The following is a 19,216-nucleotide window of genomic DNA, read 5'->3' as shown; positions in this document are numbered from 1 at the left end:
TATTTAATCAACACAACCTAATAATAAAATTTTTTTTTAGTACTAATACTATACAAATGAATGTAAAAAGGGAAAAGATAACAACTGAAAAAAACAATTTAATTTGCTGGAAAGGACCTGAATAAGAAATACATTATTAGGAATATATTATATTATTATTTATTATAAAATAAAATAATAAATAAATATGACACGCTTTTTGGTTTGGCATTATAAATACGACTCGGTGGTTAATGGAATTTAGTGTTTTTCTTTGCTTTGCTAGAGAGAGAGAGAGAGAGTTGAGCTTCTTGATTTCCAACGTTAGCTCACTGTTGATCGTATGAATTTGATCTCTAACTATTGCCGATGTCTCTATTATTCCTCATTCATCTTCAATCTTTTTAACTTCCAATTCAATTTCTTCATAATTTCTTTATTGATATTAAATCAAGAATGTTAATCTTCATGAATCTTGATCCTATAAATATGATTGCGGAGTCGCTAACGTTGATTTAGGGTTTCATGTTTCTGCTACCCGTGCTCGTTCGAATTCGAAACACTGAATTAGGGTTTCATGATTCTGCTGCCCGTCCTTGATTCTTCAATTCGAAGCGCTAATTTCGGGTTTCATGATTCTGCTACCCGTGCTTGATTCGAATTCGAAACACTGAATTAGGGTTTCATGTTTCTGCTGCCCGTCCTTGATTCTTCAATTCGAAGCGCTAATTTCGGATTTCATGTTTCTGCTATCCATGGTTGCTTTGAATTCGATTCCTATCGGAAATTAATTACAAGGTTCTTGATTGGACCTTCAATGAATCTGCGGTCCTCTCAAGTTTACCTATGTCGCTGGTCCGAATTTGATTTCAAATTTTTGAGTATTTATCTTTTGGATTTTTTTCCAATTGATTTCTCTCAAGTTTTTCTTTTTTGTGAAGCAAACATATTCTGTGTCCAAAACCATGTTTGACACGTGAATATTTTGTTCGCAACATTAAAATTTGAGTGCCAAATATGTGAATCCTGACTGTTAAGCCTATAATGGCTAATTTGGAAGTTGAAAATTGCTATATGAATTATAAAGACAAATTGGGATATTGTTTTGAGATGACCCTATTGTGGCTTGTAATATGAATTCATTATTCATATGAAACAGTATGGTAAAAATTGATGGCCTAAATGCAATTTCAATATTAATGTTTATTGGGATAATGAATTGCAAGTATAGATGACCCTTGATGCTATGACTATCTCATCCTTATCTTATAATGGTAAATGGGATCATGAGTGTGTTTTGGTGACCTTAGATGCAAAATTGAATATCTGTCCTTTGAGAAAATTGAATGTTTGTCCCTTGATGACTTTGATATTTTGAATGAGAAATTTGACATTTGAGCCTTGAATGGTTCAATGAGTGATTTCCAAACTAAGTTGTCCCTTTTGATTTCGAGAATGTCTATGAGATAGCAAACAAAATTTCTCAAAAGATTGTTTATTAATCTGCATTTGTGATTGAAGGCCTAGACTATGGCGATTTTCTATGTTGGGGCCTTAAATTTATTTTATCTTGGAGGGTGTAAAATGTGAAAGAGCCATATATCACAAATTTGATTTTCTATTTCTCAAATTGATGTACAATGTTATATTTGACATTCTCTTTCATAACAATATAATTTATGATATGGATTTGGAAGCATGTTGGCAAATTATCCAACTCAGCCGGATAAATTTCTGGTATTAATATTTCACATAAATTTGATATGAAATATTGCCAAAATAATACAATTATAGATTCACAAGCATTGTTATCAGGTTTCATTATCTGCTGCCTGAGATTGCTTGATTTCGACAGAGATGTAGAAACATAAACTAAATGTAAGTTTTGCCACTCATCTTAACTTAATTTCTTATGATTTTATGGTGGTTCACTTTTATATATCTCTCTTTCCATTCAATCGTTTACCTTTGGAATTTCTTATTCCAATTGATTGATTTGATTAGAATTTTTTCTGCTGCAAAGCACTTCCATATATCACAGCTTTCATTTTATACTTTTTGAGTACCTAGGATTTCCGCATACTCTAAGTTGCAGAAGAAAGAACTGGATTCTGTTGTCCAGAAGGCATAATATCAGGAGTCATAAGATATATCTTAAATTACAATGAAGTGATAAATGTTACTTTTATGTGTACCAATGCTAAAGAATTTGAGAAGGGTGTTATCATTTCTATCACGTAATAGAATCATATTTGTAGTAAGTAATCAGTCGGTTGCTATTTGCTTGACGGAGGTCGTAACACATGAAATATAGTCAGAGATAACTCATACTATTTTTTCATTTTAGCACAATAGAAATATAGTCAGGATATGCTCCCTTCTAGTTGACATAAACTATTAGATGGTTCATAACATCTTTCTATTTAGAGCTTGCTTAACCGACGTAGGTTTCAAGGCAGTTGTTGGATTGAGCCCAACCTCAATACAATAAATAATTCTTGTAACTAATTGGTATAACTATACCATGTTTAGACATGGTTTGCATAGGATAAATTGGCCTAGACGGTAAAGGTATAGGAGGAGGAAAAGAATATTCTTTATCTTTCGGATTTGTTTTTAATTGATTTGTCTTCAGTATAGCAAACTCATTCTGACTCCAAAATCATGTTTGACACTTGAATGTTTTGGGGTAGTTTTTTGTTCGCAACATTAACTTCTAAGATCTGGATTATCCAAGAATGTGTGATATTGGTGTTTCTTTATTATTCAAGCCTAAGAAGGCTTACTTGGGCCATAAAATTGGAAGTTATGTTTGGATGACCCTCGCAAGATGATTTCTTTAGCCAAAATTATCCAAATGTGGCTTTTAATATGATTTCCTTATTCCTATGAATTCAGTATGTTACGTACCAAATTCTTTTTTTTTTCCATATAAAATCAGTTATACATGGAAAAATTGATGGCCCAAATGCAGTTTCAATATGAATTTTTATTCATAACTTGTAACTAGAAATGCAAGTAGAGATGACCCTTGATGCAGTGACTATATGATGCCTATTCTATAATGGTAAACTAGGATGAGTATAGTGTGCCTTGGTGATCTTAGATGCAAAATTGAATGCGCAACTCTGACATTTGAGCCTTGGATTGATGGTTGTTCTAATGGTTGAATAAGTGGTTTAGAAGATAAATTGTCCCTTTTGATTTTGAGAAGGTCTATGAGATGGGAAACAAAATTTCTCAAATGGTTGTTTCAAGAATTATAATGATGCAAATTAGAAAGCTTGTTGGAATTTTCTACCATGGCTGGACAAGCTATTTTAAAAAATAACCGTTCCTTTAAATGTTGAGATAATTTATGAGATGCCAGACATAAATAGACCCTGATGACTTTCTATGTTGTGGCCTTCAATTTATTTTATTATGGAGGGTAGAAATGACTTTGAGGTGACATAGTTTCTTATGTTGAGGAGGTCGTGATGTCAGTTTTTGTTTGCCTGTCTGCATAGTTCACAATGAACTAGCTTGTTTCTTTCTTGATTTGTTATTCAGCTGTTGATGCATTCAAATTGCTGTCCTTGCTATATTTGACTTTCTCTTTCTTAACAAAAGAAATGTCAAATTATCCAAACACGCAGAAAAATTGCAGGTATTAATAATTCATAGAAATTTGATTGGAAATGTTGCCAAATTAATATGATCATAGAGTCACAATCATTATCACGTCTCATGTTTCAAGCCTGTGATTGCTTTGGATTCAAAAAAGAGATTTAGGCTTTTTGATTAGACACTCGATGAAATCTGCACTCCTTTGAAGTTTAATTTAATTTCTTATGATTTTTCAGTGGTTCTTTTATCACTTCTATATCTGTCTCTTTCCATTTATGGGTCCTTTTTCTTTGGAGTTTTTTTTCCAATTGATTTGACTGAAGTTTGTCTTCTGTGAAGTAGACACACGCTGTCTCCAAATTTGTGTCTTACACAAATGCTTTGGGGGTTGATTATTCATTTGCAGCATTAACATCTTAATCTTGATTATCGAATAATGTGCAATCTCAAGAATGCTTGTGTGAAACTTCTACCATGGCTGAACAAGTAATTTAAAAAATATATTGTTTCTTTTTTTATTTCGAGAAGCTTTATGAGATGGTAGACAAAATTTCTCCAAAGATTGTTTCAAGGACTAGAATAATGCTGTTCTTAATGCTTGTTTGAAACTTCTACCATGGTTGAACAAGTGATTTTCATTATATAGTTGTTCCTTTTAATGTTGAGAAGCTTTGCGAGATGTCGGAGATAATTCCAGAAGTCGTTCCAACATGCCAATTAATGTGCAATACTTCAATTTTTAATCTGCATAATCCTTATCCAAACCAGGAAATGAAGTGTGCTTATTAAAGATTTTGGTGACTTTCCATGTTGAATCATTAAAATTGATGTCCTTGTTATAATCAAAGTTCTCTGTTCTCTTTCATACCAGAGTTTTGGATATAGATTTGGAAGCTTGTTGTAATTGGAGAAATGTCAGATTATCAAACTTACCCGGAGAAAATTGCAGGTATTGATATTTCACAGAAGGTCTAACCTCTAATGTGCTAAAATGGTAAAAGTACCTTCATATGTCATAGCTTTCAATTTATGCGCAACGTATGAAAAATAGTCAGATCTTGCTCATACTATTTTGACCGAAACTATTAGATGGTTTTTTCACATTACAGTTTCTGATTTGTTTTCTTGATGTGAACAACATATATGATAGAGCAGAGATAAGATAGAATTAAGTGAAGATAATTATTGTATTAATTGATAAGAAAACAGAAAATGATTCCAGAGCTAATGCTCCTCAGTTAGAGAAAACAATTCTCATACTGCCCAATCTCTAAGGTGTAACTGAAAAACAAAAAAACTATCCAATTACTTCCCCACACACTCTTATTTATTAGTGGAATATTAACTCCCTATGTTAGCTAGGAAATCACATTTTTCCTGCATTCCCTTTCTTATTCTTTCTCACATATACTCGTCATTGCTTAGGCCTCACCTATCTCTATTAACTAAGAGATCCCCCTCATCACTTGTGGGACCCAACTCATTCCTATCATCACCCCCACCTTCAATAGTAGCCTTGTCCTTAAGGCGCAAATCAGGGAATTTACTCTTCAGCAACAGTTCCTCTTCCCAGGTAGCATCTCCAACATCCATGCCTTCCCAATGAATCAATCATTCTCGTTTATGTTGCCCACTATCAAACTTATACCTCCACGACAAAACCTTAGTAGGAATAAATATTCCCAATGTCAAACTCCAAACTGCTAGGTAATTGAGTTATAGCAGTGTGATTGCCTACAACCTACTTCAATAGAGACACATGAAAAGTATGATGTATATTAGATGTTGCTGGTAACTGTAGCTTGTAAGCAACATGCCTTATCTTCTTAATGACTTGATAAAGACAAAATTCTAGGAGCCAATTTTTGATGAATCTTATGCACAATCGATTGTTGTCGATGAGGACGTAATTTGAGGAAAATCCAATCACCAACTTCAAATTGAACTGCCTTGCGTTTCTTATCAGCTTGGTATTTCAGTACTCTTGAGCTTTGAGTAAATGAGTTTTCAGTTGACGCAAAGCTTAATCCCTATCTTTTAACTCATGAGCTACAACTTCTACTTTGGTTTCTCCCTCCAAAAAATGCACCAATACTAGAGGTCTTCTGCCATACACCACCTCAAAAGGGGTAAACCCTGTGGGAACATGGAATGTGGTATTGTACCAACGTAGATAGGCATCTAAACAGCGGTTAATCACTTCTGTTTGGCCATCAGTTTGGGGATGGTATATCGAAGACATTTTAAGCACCGTATCTACTAGCTTCAAATCCATTACTTTTGGACAAACAAGTAATGAAATCCATATATATCTCACTCCACACCAAAACTGAAATAGGTAGTGGTTGTAGTAACCCATTAGGCATAGTCGCGACATATTTTTTACGTTGACAAGTGTCACAAGCTTTCACAAAATCTTGCACCTTTTTCATCATCCCTTGCCAATACCTACGCACGTAGGTAGCCGAAGTGACCCCACTAGGGGAAGAATGAAAATTCTTAAGTAGATCTTCAATAAGTGGTGAGTTAGTCGGTATAACTAACCTATTTTTGCCAACTCAGGTTTAGCAGTAAGATCCTTCTGAATAGCCTCCACAATGCCTTTAAGCCAAAGATCATGCGATACCTCTTGTTGCAGTTGGCTGCTCTGCTGCCAAATAGGATAGGATTTAAGAGCATGAATTTCAGCATCCTCATGTTGTCTAGATAAAGCATCAACCACCTTATTCTCCACTCCCGCCTTATATACCACCTCAAAGTCAAAACCCAACAACTTAGCCATCCATTTCTGCTGATTTGTTGTGGTAATACGTTGTTGTAACAAGTGTTTTAGGCTCTTTTGAATAGCTAACACCAAAGCCATTAACAAATAATGTCTCCAATGTTGAATAGCTAACACCAAAGCCATTAATTCCTTATCATAGGCCGATTTAGATAACCTAGATGATTCAAAACGCTTGCTAAAATACGCAATGGGATGTTTAGATTGCAACAACACATCACCAACCCTTTTTTCAGAGGCATCACATTCAATTTCAAAAGGAAATTTGAAATTAGGCATAGCTAAAACTGGGGCAGTTGTAACAGCTACTTTTAATTTCTCAAAGCTTTGACAACCGCAACATTTCATCTAAAACCATCCTTCTTTGTCAACTAGGTCAAGGGTTTAGCAATATTCCCATAGTTAGCTATAAATATTTTATAGTAACCCGTTAATCCCAAAAAATCTCTCACCCACTTGACGTTCTTAGGGACTGACCATTGTAACACACTGCTAACCTTGGCAGGATTCACAACAACCCCTGATTTGGAAATGACATGGCCCAAGTATTCAACTTGGTGTTTACCAAAAGCACACTTCTTTTCGTTAGCCACAAATGGGTTAAGAAAGGTATTAATACTCAAGGTCTGAAAGCATTTTGGGTACCTAACAAATTATGATCTTGTTTTGTAGAAATGCATACAAAGTAATGTATCAACTTCAAGACCACTTCAATTGATACATATAGACTTGTTTGATCCATCAAGAATTAAAAGTCTTGGTGGAAATTCATATGGACTAGTAATTGTTGATGATTTTTCAAGGTTCACTTGGACCTAATTTTTGGCAAATAAAAATGAAGCTTTTAAATCATTTAAAAATTATGTTAAACTAGTTCAAAATGAACCAGCAACTAAAATTGTATCAATAAGAAGTGATCATGGATGAGAATTTCAAAATGCTTTTTTTGTAGAGTGTTGTTCTCTTGAAGCCTATAAATATAACTTCAAGATGAAGAACCAAACACAACTCAAAGTGCCAAGTAAATCATCAATCATTCAATCATACTATAGTTTCTCAAAATCATTCTCCAGCTTGTAGTTTCACTCTTTGTGTTGCATTAGAACCAGTAATAACTGAGTTCTAATTATAGAATCTATTTCTCAAACAAGAGTTGAGCACTACTCAGATTCCAACATTCTCAAAATTATTACTTTATAACTCAAGATTATTTTGTTAGCATAGCTTGAGTAGTGCGTAAAAATCATTTTTATTTTAAAAGGTAGCTTGCAAAATTCTTTCTGAAATAGTGTAAGGTAAACATGAGGAAATCCTTTCTAGGTAGAAAGATAGAAATTGTGTAAAGATCAAGATTGATCTGTGAAAAAACGGTGCGACAACCAAGAACTATATTGCCTTGAGCACTTAGTGGAAAATCTCACATTTGTGAGGACTGAACGTAACACGTGTTTGGGTGAATCAGGATATATGCTTGTGTGATCTCTCTGTTTCTATGTCTATTTATTATATGGTTTACAATCAGTTTTTATTGATAAAATTGATATTCCTATCTTTTCACTAACCAAGATCGTCCTTCGTTTATAACCAAGATTAATCTTGAGTTAAACTTTCAGTTTTAAACAAGAATTTTTAAAAAATGGCAATTATAACTCAAACCCCCTTCCTTATAATTGACATTGTTAGAGCAAAAGATTCAAGAAGATAAATGTCAAAAGCTAAATACATTGCTGAAGGAGGGACTTCAAATAGACCACCATACTTTGATGGCTCATATTATTATTTCTGGAAGAGGAAAATGCAATTGTTCCTAAAGTCACAAGATATTGGTGTGTGGAGAATCATCGCAGATGGAGACTTCATACCAAGATTAGATCAAAACGATTCAACATCGGCTGAAAAGAAAGAAGTAGATGAAAATCTAAGGTACTTCTAAACTCAAAAGCTCAATTATTTTTATCATGTGGTTTAAGCAGGGAAGAAAGTGAAAAAGTAGATGAATGTGATACAGCCAAAAAGGTATCAGACACATTGCACACTCACCATGAGGGAACAAGTCATGTTAAGGAAATAAGAATTGATATTAGTATTCGAAAGTTTGAATTATTTGAAATGAATGAAGGATAAACAATCGATGGAATGTACTCAAGATTCATAACTATAGTGAACGAAATGTGTTCCCTGGCAAAGCTCATTCAGTACAAGACATGGTAAGAAATATCATGAGATGTCTTCCAATCATACGGAGACCAATGGTGGCAGCTATAAGCCAAACCAAGAATCTAGAAGTACTGGGCTTGGAAGAACTTATTGGAACTCTAAGAGCGCATGAAGTGTTGTTACTGGAAGATAAACCTATAAAGAAAGACAAAGTAATAACCTTAAAAGCAACTCAAAGCTCACCAAGTATTCAACAAACAAATGAGAAAAGTGATTCAGAAGATAGCCAAGAAGATGTTGATGAAGAGATTGCTCTCCTCACAAGAATGATGAGGAGAAGAGATCAGATCAAAAAAGGATCCCCAGACAAAAAGGACATCAAGACTGAAATAGATAAAAGCAAAATCACTTGCTTTGGATGGAACAAACAAGGACATTACAAAACTGAATGTCTCTTGAACAAAAAAGTGCCCAAGAAATTTCCTTCAAGAAGAAGTCAATGATGGCAACTTGAGATGATTCTGATGAATCAGAAACAGATGAACCTGAAGAAGCAAATTTGTGTTTGATGAGAAACATTGAAGATACAGAGGTAACAAATTATAGATCATGTCTTGTATGTAAACAAATGGAAATTGAAGTTGATAATTTGCTAAATGATTCAAATTTTCTCATTCAAAAGTGTAGTTCTTTTAAAGAAAAATTTCACAAGGAAAAAGAAGAGAAAGAGAAAATTCAGGCTATGAATGATAAACTTAAAGAGATCATTCAAAATCTAAAATAATCTCAACTCAAAAATCTTGAATCTTAAAGTTCAGAAAGTCAAGAACGATCTTCACCTCAAACAGAGAACGTTCTTCTCAAGGCTGAAGTTGAAATTCTTAAAAATGATTTAACAAACTTCATTAAAGCTACTGAAACTTTTCAGAGAATCATGGGATCACAAGTGGGGACATTTGATAAAGTTGGGCTTGGTTTTGATAAAACTCAAAAAATCAAAATATATGAAAACCTTTTTGTTCCTGAAATGAATGAGGAAAAATGCAAAATCAAATGTTCATATTGTGACAAAATTGGACATTTAGAATTTGCATGCTATTTTAAAAAAAGAGATGAAAAAATCAAGAACAAGAAGATCTTCAAAATGGAAGAACATTTTACAGCAAAAGCAAATTTTTCTCAAAATTTGAATAAAATGAGAACATTCTTCGGTTACTGTAAAAAACGGAGAACGTTCTAGAGCTTTATCAAAACCAACTGAAACTTAGTTTTTTAAACCATTTTCAAAATAAACCACTAAATATTCCTCCTAGTCCAAGATTGGCCATTCTGAGACAACATTTAACATGAACAAGAAATCAGATTTCGAAACTAACTCATCAGAACCCAAGATCAAGTTGGTACCTTAAAATGATATAACACATCATGCAGGATGGATCTCCAGATGTCAAGAAAAGGCCATGGTTTTTGGACAGTGGCTGTTCAAGGCATATGACGGGTGACAAGACTTGCTTCATGTCATTTATAAAAAAGGATGGAGAATCCGTAACATTTGGAAACAACGATCAAGCCAACATCAAAGGCAAGGGAACCATAGGTAAAATAAATTCTGTCAAAATCAATGATGTTCAATATGTTGAAGGATTGAAACATAACATTCTCAACATTAGTCAACTCTGTGATAATGGTTTTGAAGTTATTTTTAAACCAAACATATGTGAAGTGAGAATGACAAATTCTGGTGAAATCATATTTTCTGCATCCAGAAAGAAAAACCTTTACATTTTATACATTGAAGAGCTATCAGTTGAATCTTGCCTCATGTTCATAAATAAAGACAAATGGATATGGCATAAGAGAACTGGACATTTGAGTATGAAAACAATTTCAAATTTGTCAAAATTAGTTCTTGTTAGAGGACTTCCTAAAATAAACTTTGAAAAATATAAAATATGTGAAGCTTGTGCAAAGGGGAAACAAGTTAAAAGTAGCTTTTATCTAAAAGAGTTTATTGTTGAGACAAAATCTCAATTTAATGTTTTGATGAAAACAAACAAAAAGTTAATTAAGAATGTTAATTATGATTCTAAATGCTATGTTAATTTAACTTGTGAACTTCAAACTGGTTAGCTTTAACCATGGTAATGTTCCAAAAATTATTGGTTTATAGAGAATCAAAGTAGATTTACCAATGAATCGCGAAATGCTATGGTTCTTAACTATTTTTTTCTTAATTTAGTGAGAAGTCATTCGCCGGATCATGCACATTTTCCTAGTTATAACGAAAAAAGTGCAGTTGGTTGGATCCAATCTATTCTTTGAAATAAACAAGCAAAGCAAATAATTTAATTAAGAACAGAAACAAGCAAAGCAAAGAAAACAGTAACAAGAACATTAAAACAGAGAAAGATCTCAAGTTTCAAAAAAGTTCATCACAACATGTTGATCAAACTTTTTCTACCTCTTTAACAAAGAGTCTGCCCTGGAAATTTGTTCATATCTAATCAGTACATGGCAAGGAACAAGTAGGATTCATCCAAGCTCAAAAAAGCTATTTGATCTAAAAAATAAAAGGACTCAAAGACAAACAAAAGTCATGACAGTTTGCAAACTCCAAAAATCAAATGTCAAGAAAGTTCGATCAATCTTGACATATGACAAGACAATCGCAAAGGAAATCCAGAATGATTAAAATGGGAACTCCAGAATGATTATTGAAGCTCAAGAAAGTTCAAACTGACAAACCAAGAACGTTAATCATTATCCGTTTTCTGCACAATAACAGCAGCACTGCATCTCCTCTGAAATAGCCTGTAATTCCTCTCCAAACTTCTTTAGCTACACTCAAGACTCAAGACAGAGAATGTACCATCCAAGATCAATGAAGAAACGTCAAGAGTACTTTCTAAAAAAGGACATAACTGCTTTAAATGCTAAACCAATAAAGTCAAAAAGCTATTTCAATAAAGGATTATTTTTATTCTGAAATAATGTTTCAGTCAAAAAGCAGAGATTCTCCAACAGCTCTTTTGTACCTTCATTCAGTGCCTCTACAGCCTATAAATAGAAGGCCAATATCCAGAATCAAGGAAAGAAATTCAAGTGCTAAGAAATCCATAAATCAATCACATACATACTTGAAATTTTGCAAAACAGACGCAATCGTACATTCTGCTTTTTGCGAAACAGCTGCTGATTCATATTCATATATTAGTTTGCGCAATTATCATTAGATCCTTTGTAAAGAATCTACTCTCAAACAAGAGTTGAGAAATCTCAGATTCTGACAAAAAACAATTCAATTGTAAAAACTCAAACTATAAGAGTTTGTTTATAGTTTGTTTAAGATTACATCCTATCAAGGTTAGATAGGTACTGTTGTTACTTTCTGGGTGGAAAGTAATATAGATTGGAATAGATCAAGGCTGATCTGAACTAGGTATTGTAAAACCAAGAAGGTTCTTTGTTTTAAACACTTAGTGGAAAATCCCACGGTTGTGAGGACTAGACGTAACCCGAGTTGGGTGAACTAGGATATATCGTTGTGATATCTCTTCCCTTATCTATTTACTTTCAGTTTGATTGATTATCAAGTTAATTACATAAATTGAATTACTAATTTTAACTAACCAAGAACGTTCTCCGTTTTCTAGTTAAAACCAAGAACGTTCTCCGTTTTCTGTTTTCACAACCAAGGTCAATCTTGAGTTATTTTCTTAAGTTTTTAACATGAATTTTTAAAAGGTGCATTTACAATTCAAACCCCCATTTCTTGTAAATTGACATTGTTACTTCATTTATATCAACCAAAAAACCTCTTGAACTACTTCACATTGATCTTTTTGGTCCCATCAAAACCACCAGTTTAGGAGATATGAAATATGGGTGTTATTTTTAAAACAAAAAGATGATGCATTTGATGCTTTCAAATTTTTTGTAAAAAAGTTTAAAATGAAAAGGAATCCAATATCATCACGGTAAGAAGTGATCATGGTGGTGAATTCTTTAATGCATCTTTCAAAATATTTTTTGATGAACTTGGCATCTCATAATCTATCTTGTGCAAGAACTCCTCAACAAAATAGAGTTGTTGAAAGAAAAAATAGAACTTTGCAAGAGATGGCAAGAATGATCTTGAAAGAATCCAATGTTGAAAAGTATTTCTGGGCTAAAGCTATAAATACTTCTTGCTATATTTTGAATCGTGTTTCAATTAGAAAAATGATAAACAAAACACCCTATGAAATCTGGAAAAATAAAAAACCAAACATCTCATATTTTTTCATCTTTGGTTAATCTACATTCTAAACAACAAAGATAACTTCAAAAAATTTGATGCGAAATCGGACAAAGCTATATTTTTAAGGATATTCAACAGAATCTAAGGGATATCGTATTTTTAATTTGAGAACTAAAACTATTGAAATCAGTATGCAAATTTTATTTGATGAGTTTGATGATCTTGAGTTAAAAAAAGAAAGATGGTGAGGAGGAAAATCAATTTGGGCAAACGCAAGAGATCATTCTCCAGAAAAATGAGTTTGATAAACAATCTCTGTTTCAAACTCCTCTTAGAAGCTGGAAATTAATAGGTGATCGTCCTCCAAATCAAATCATTAGAGATACAGCTAATGGCATTAGAACAAGAATGACATTTAAAGACAATGCAAACAACAACATGGCAATCTTGGATCGATGCGATGAAAGAAGAACTTCTTCAATTTGAGAAAAATGAAGTCTGGACCCTTGTTCCAGATCCACAAGATCAAACAGTTGTAAGAAACAAAGCAAGGTTAGTTGCTCAAGGTTATAATCAACAAAAAGGAATAGACTATGATTAAACCTTCACTCCAGTTGCAAGGTTAGAAGCCATACAAATCATTCTTTCATATGCATCATATAAAAACATCAAACTTTTTCAAATGGATGTTAAAAGTGTTTTTTTAAATGGCTTTTGGAATGAACAAGTTTATGTTCGTCAACCTCCAGGCTTTGAAGATCAAAAGAAACCAAATCATGTTTTAAACTCACCAAAGTCATATATGGTTTAAAACAAGCTCCTAGTGCTTGGTATGAAAGATTGAGTTTATTTTTTATCAAAAATAATTTTTCCCGTGGAAACATTGACACAACACTTTTTAAGAAAACAAGTAAAAATGATTTACTCATTTTTCAAGTGTATGTTGATGATATTATTTTTGGATCAACAAATGAAAAAATGTGTAAGAATTTTTCAAATCTTATGCAAAGTGAATTTGAAATGAGTATGATGAGAGAATTGAGATATTTTCTTGGTTTACAAATCAAACAACATACAAATAGAATTTTCATTTGTCAAGAAAAATATATCAAAGATCTTTTAAAGAAATACAAAATGAGTGAATCTAAGATTATGACTACTCCCATGCATCAATCATCCTCATTAGATAAAGATGAAAATGGACAATCAAACTGTGAAAAAGAATATAGAGGTATGATTGGCTCATTACTTTATCTAACTGCAAGTATGCATGACATTATTTTTGCAGTAGACTTATGTGCTAGGTTTCAATCTTCACCAAAAGAGTCTCACCTAATAGCAGTCAAAAGAATTTTGTGTTATCTCATAGGTACTACTGATCTTGGCCTTTGGTATAGAAAATGTTTTCATTTTGATTTTGTAGCTTATTGTGATGTCGACTATGCTGGTGATAAGATGGAAAGAAAAAGCACAGGTGGTGCATGTCAGCTCCTAGGGGAAGCCTTGATAAGCTGATCATGTAGGAAGCAAAACACGATTGTCCTATCAACCAGTGAAGCTGAATATGTCTCAGCAACAAATTGTTGCTCTCAAGTATTATGGATCAAGAATCAACTTGAAGATTTTTCAGTAAGGTATTCTCATATTTCAATATATTGTAATAATACTAGTGCTATTAATTTATCTAAGAATCCTATTCAACATTCAAGGTCTAAACATATTGAGATAAAACACAATTTTATTAAGGATTGTGTGAGTAAAAAGGAGATTGAATTGATCTTTGTGGATACAAAGAATCAGTTAGCTGATATTTTTACAAAGCCTCTTATTGAAGAAAGCTTCAATTCCATTAAAGAACGATTAAAAATCGTTAAAAATCCTGGTCAGGATCGTTTAAAATTGAAACCAGATCATTTTGGCCATAACGGAGAATGTTCTCCGTTTTTAGCTTGTTTTGCCAAGCCTCTCAAGAACGATCTTCATTCTTCATCATCACTAACTTTCAAAATCAGCCTTTTATCTGAAACGCCTGTTACTTTTTAAAAGTAATGGCTACGCATGCTTTGCCCAGCCACATCATTTCTCTTTCCTCATTCTCAATGCTCAACTGCCCTATCAATCCAATCACACGCGTGGCACTCCCTTCACTCCTTAATCAACTGCAAGCACATCAAAACAACCACTTTCTCATCACTATACAACAATTTCAAACTTTTTCTGCAAATTCATCTCTTGTCTTTGTTCTTCCTCAAGCTCTTATTTTTTTTCAAAAATGGCTCGTACAAAAACCACTGCACACAAAAGTCTTAGATCACCTTCACCTTCACCATCTCCTCCACCCAGACCAACACCTCCCCATTCATCCTCAGAAAAAGAATTCTCGAACTACATGTCTTCATCTTCGAAATCCTGTTCTCAACCTATCTCCACCGTGCTCCCTCCATTATATCAATGCCCGCCTCCTCCCATTAGTTAATGTCCACCCCATCTTCGTAAAACCCTCAATCCGAGTTCTAGTACCTCATCCTCTAAACGAAGATCAATGTGTGTTCTAGCTGCCATTGGTACTTCTAAAAACAAAAATATAGATACCATAATCTATACCATTTCTGATGATGATTCTGAACCCTCACCACCTCAACATATTCCCAAATCACAAGTTGCTCCTACATCACAGCCCTCCAAACCAAAGTCCCCAGAAATACCAAAATCCCCAAAAATTTCAAAGTCCCCAGAAATTCCAAAAACTCATTCAAAATCCCCAAAATCTTCTTCCAAACGCCTTCCAACAAAAACCACACTACTCAAATCTCAACCAAAAATTCCTAAATCTAAATATTCCTCAACACTTTCATAGTTTTTGGCCTCCCAAAAACTCAAAAACCCTAAAAAATCTCAAAAGGAACAACCACCTCAAGAACGTTCTTCGTCTCCACTCCCACCTAAAGAACGTTCTTCATCTCAACTTCCATCTCAAGAACGTTCTTCAACCAAGCCACCAGCCCAAGAACGTTCTCCTCGTCAAACTCCAACCAAAAAGACTTCCAAACCAGCAAACCCTAAAACCTCCACCAAACCTTCCTCTTCAAAAGTTCTTATTCCACCTCTAATTTCCTCAAAAATTCAAAAACTTTATACTGAAAAATGGGCTCAACGCCCTATCGGCATTAGTCGAGTTTTTTATTTTGACAACCTTCAAGTAGAAGGAATCTCCATTCAACATCATACGGATGCACTTGGCTGGACTGATTTCTTAAAATTGTCTGATTGCTATTACCCAAAAGTCATTCATGTTTTCTATTGCAAAACTGAAACATTTGCAGACAAATCTCTCATAGTCTCCACTTTTAAAGCTATTGAAATTCATCTTGACACTTTGATTTTGGCTGAAATTATGAAACTACCATCTGAAGGTTTAACAATCTTTGGGAAAATTTGGTACTCAGCCTTAAACATCACAAGAGAAGTGTTCCAAGAGCTGTTTATTGATGGATCAATCAAATTTCTCTCAGCTGATCTTAAACCTCTTCCCAAAATCTTTAATAACATAAGCCAACACAATATTTTACCCGACTGTGGCAGCCACTAATTTGTTTCTGATAATGAAACTCTAGTCATTTATCACTTTCTTCATTGCAAGAAGATAAATATGTTCTACCTGATAATCCAGCATATGATTGTTGCAATCCAAAAGGATTATAAGAGAAACATTGTCCCTAATGGCATGGTTCTCTCAAAAAAATTCAGGCATTTTTAGATCCCTTTATTGAATGAATCCTCCAACATCAAGATTTCAAAATTCTCATCTAAAAACATCTCCCATATGAAATAGATTCTCACCATCCCACCCTCATCACAATCTGCTTTCAATCCATCTTCCACATGTTGAAGAACGTTCTCCATTTCCTGTTGTTTTCCGAATTTTGAATCTTATCCTCGATCAAGTCTCTCCTACAACTCTTATACTTCCACCTTTCATAAATCCATCTCAAGGCAGTTTGTGCCCTACACTTTCAATTCAACACACTTCCAAAATGTCTTCAGTTTTTGTTTCACCCCAAAAAACTGCAACTTCATCACTTTTTAGAATAAGTCAATACTTAGTTTTTCCTGATTCAGAGATCGATGGCCCTTCTATGCCATATCATTCTGCTCCCAACTTTATTCCTAATATCAATACTACTTTTGCCACCTTATCCACTTTTTGCACCTATGTTGCTCCATCACAAGCCACTCCTATTGATGATCATCAGCGTCCCTCAAAAAGGACCAAACTGGAAAGGGAATCATCAAGAGCTTATAAGAACATTCCCAGAATTTTTGCTGCTCTCCAAACCATCATTGCAAGACAAGCTCATCGGAACAAAGAACAAGCAATTATGAGAGATTGGATGGCAAATCAGCTTGCTCCTAAGCATGGCCTCGAACCACATATGCCTAATCCTCCTCCCACATTTCCAGAAATTCCTTAGCCTTCGTTATCTCCATCATCTGAAGGGTTTTCACCTTCTTTGTCTTTTTAATTTACTGTTTAGCTTAGCTCTCCTATTCCTTTTTGCTATGATAAAGGGGGAGAAATGTCTTAGATTTTAAGTACAATCTGAAGCTCGTTTTTTGTATGACTACTTATGTATTTTTTTTTTTGAACCACGTTGTAATGATCAAAGATCTTTTTGATATTAATGAAAAATCATTATTTGGTTCAAATATTTAGCACATACTGAAGGGGAGTTTTTTTTATTAAAAAGCTCCCTGAATTATTACTAGAATCAAAATTAAAATATAAATCAACATTTTTGTCATCATCAAAAATGGGGAGATTGTTAAGACAAAATCTCAAATTAATATTTTGATGATAATTAAACAAAAGGTTAATTAAGAATTCTAATTATGATTCTAAGTGTTTTGGTATTTAACATGTGTATTTGAGTGTGTTAAAACAAGTTAGGTACCAAGTATTTCAAAGCAGATATAATTAAAATCAAGAAAGCAAAAACAGTAAAATGTAGAATGTTATTGACATATTATTGGAAAACGAAGAACGTTCTCCACATTTGTCAAAAACAAGAATAATCAGTTTTCTTTGTGAAAAATTGGATCTTGAAAGCTTTATTCATCTCATATATTCATCAAGACTAAGCAAGGATCAATCTAAGTCAGAATTATTCCATAATTCGAAGGATCAAATACATGCTTCATGAAAAGTACAAAGCAAGATCATTCTTCATGTGAGGCAAATGCAAGTACAAATTTATAGGTTGTAAAGTACATTGCAGTTGTACTTTCTATTAAGACCTGCACACTTGACTTCAAGCTAGCAATCATCTCAGACAACTGAAAAGATCACAAGTACAAGTCAGCTCATCTCCAACTAATTCGAAGAACGACCTTGGATGTCAAGAACATTCCTGGATTAAGCATGAACTCTCTTGCTTTTTGGCTGATCTTATCCATCCTCTTTCTCATGACAGTTGGCCTTATTTCAACGCATAAATGAGTTGCCCTAAGCTCTCTTGAAGCCTATAAATACAGCTTCAAGATGAAGAACAAAACACAACTCAAAGTGTCAAGCAAAGCATCAATCATTCAATCATACTCTAGTTTCTCAAAATCATTCTCCATCCCTAAATTCTCTCTTGAAAAGGACATCGCTCTTGAAAAGGAGGAAGAACCCGTGGTGCAGAAAAAGGAGGCCCTACCAAATCCCTAAATTCGACTTTTGTTTCCTCAAAGATTAAAAAAGGAAGAAACTAAAAAACAATTTAGTAATTTTCTTGATGTTTTTAAGAAATTGAAAATTAACATTCCTTTTGTACAAGCACTAGAGAAGATGCCGACATACGCCTAGTTAATGAAGGAGATTCTGTCAAAGAAAAGAAAAATTGGCGGTGAAATTGTGATGCTTACCGACGGGTGTAGTTCTATTCTATAGAGGAAGTTGCCACCTAAGCTCAAGGATCCTGGAAGCTTATATATCCCTTGCGCTATTGGTAATAGAACTTTTGGGAAAGCCTTGTATGATCTTGGGGCTAGTATGAGCCTTATGCCCATTTCTATATGCAAAATGTTATGCATTGGAAGAGTCAAAGACACACAATTGATGTTATAGTTTGCGGACCGCTCAATGAAACACTCATATGGGGTGGTGGAAGATGTGTTGGTCAAAGTAGATAAGTTCATTTTTCATTGGATTTTGTGGTACTATACATGGAGGAAGGCAATGACATCCCTTTGATCTTGGAGACACCATTCTTAGCAACATGGCGAGTTATGATTGATGTCGCAAATGGAATCTTAACCTTTAAGGCAAACGAGGAAACAATTACATGCAATATTCTAAAAGCCATAGAGAATTCAAACGAAAGAGAATGGTGCAACTGAATTGAGATTTTCGATTCGATAGTCGATGAAGAAGTTAAACATCAAGTACCCATTTTGCCGTTAGAAAG

The 19,216-nt window shown here is 33.8% G+C and overlaps 1 protein-coding gene across 6 annotated transcripts in view; it reads left to right on the top strand.

Moving 5' to 3' along the window:
• The first annotated feature begins 238 nt into the window (after positions 1 to 238).
• The window catches only part of LOC105852424 (uncharacterized), a 25,356-nt gene continuing 6,378 nt past the window's right edge, over positions 239 to 19,216 (top strand). Inside the window, exons 1-4 of one of the 6 annotated variants that reach the window (XM_073370095.1) lie at positions 240 to 1,716; positions 1,795 to 1,857; positions 4,460 to 8,293; positions 8,490 to 10,798. In XM_073370095.1, the coding sequence (XP_073226196.1) occupies positions 8,076 to 8,293; positions 8,490 to 9,030 (759 nt within the window). In that variant the 5' untranslated portion in view covers positions 240 to 1,716; positions 1,795 to 1,857; positions 4,460 to 8,075 and the 3' untranslated portion in view covers positions 9,031 to 10,798. Of the gene's footprint in view, positions 8,294 to 8,378; positions 14,403 to 19,216 lie in introns of those variants that run through there. The other 5 variants (XM_073370094.1, XR_012163579.1, XM_073370093.1 and 2 more) reach the window with 5 other exon arrangements.

Source organism: Cicer arietinum, chromosome 6 (assembly GCF_000331145.2).
Source record: "Cicer arietinum cultivar CDC Frontier isolate Library 1 chromosome 6, Cicar.CDCFrontier_v2.0, whole genome shotgun sequence".
Taxonomy (NCBI): Eukaryota; Viridiplantae; Streptophyta; class Magnoliopsida; order Fabales; family Fabaceae; genus Cicer; species Cicer arietinum.
This window is presented reverse-complemented; position numbering and strand designations above follow the sequence as displayed.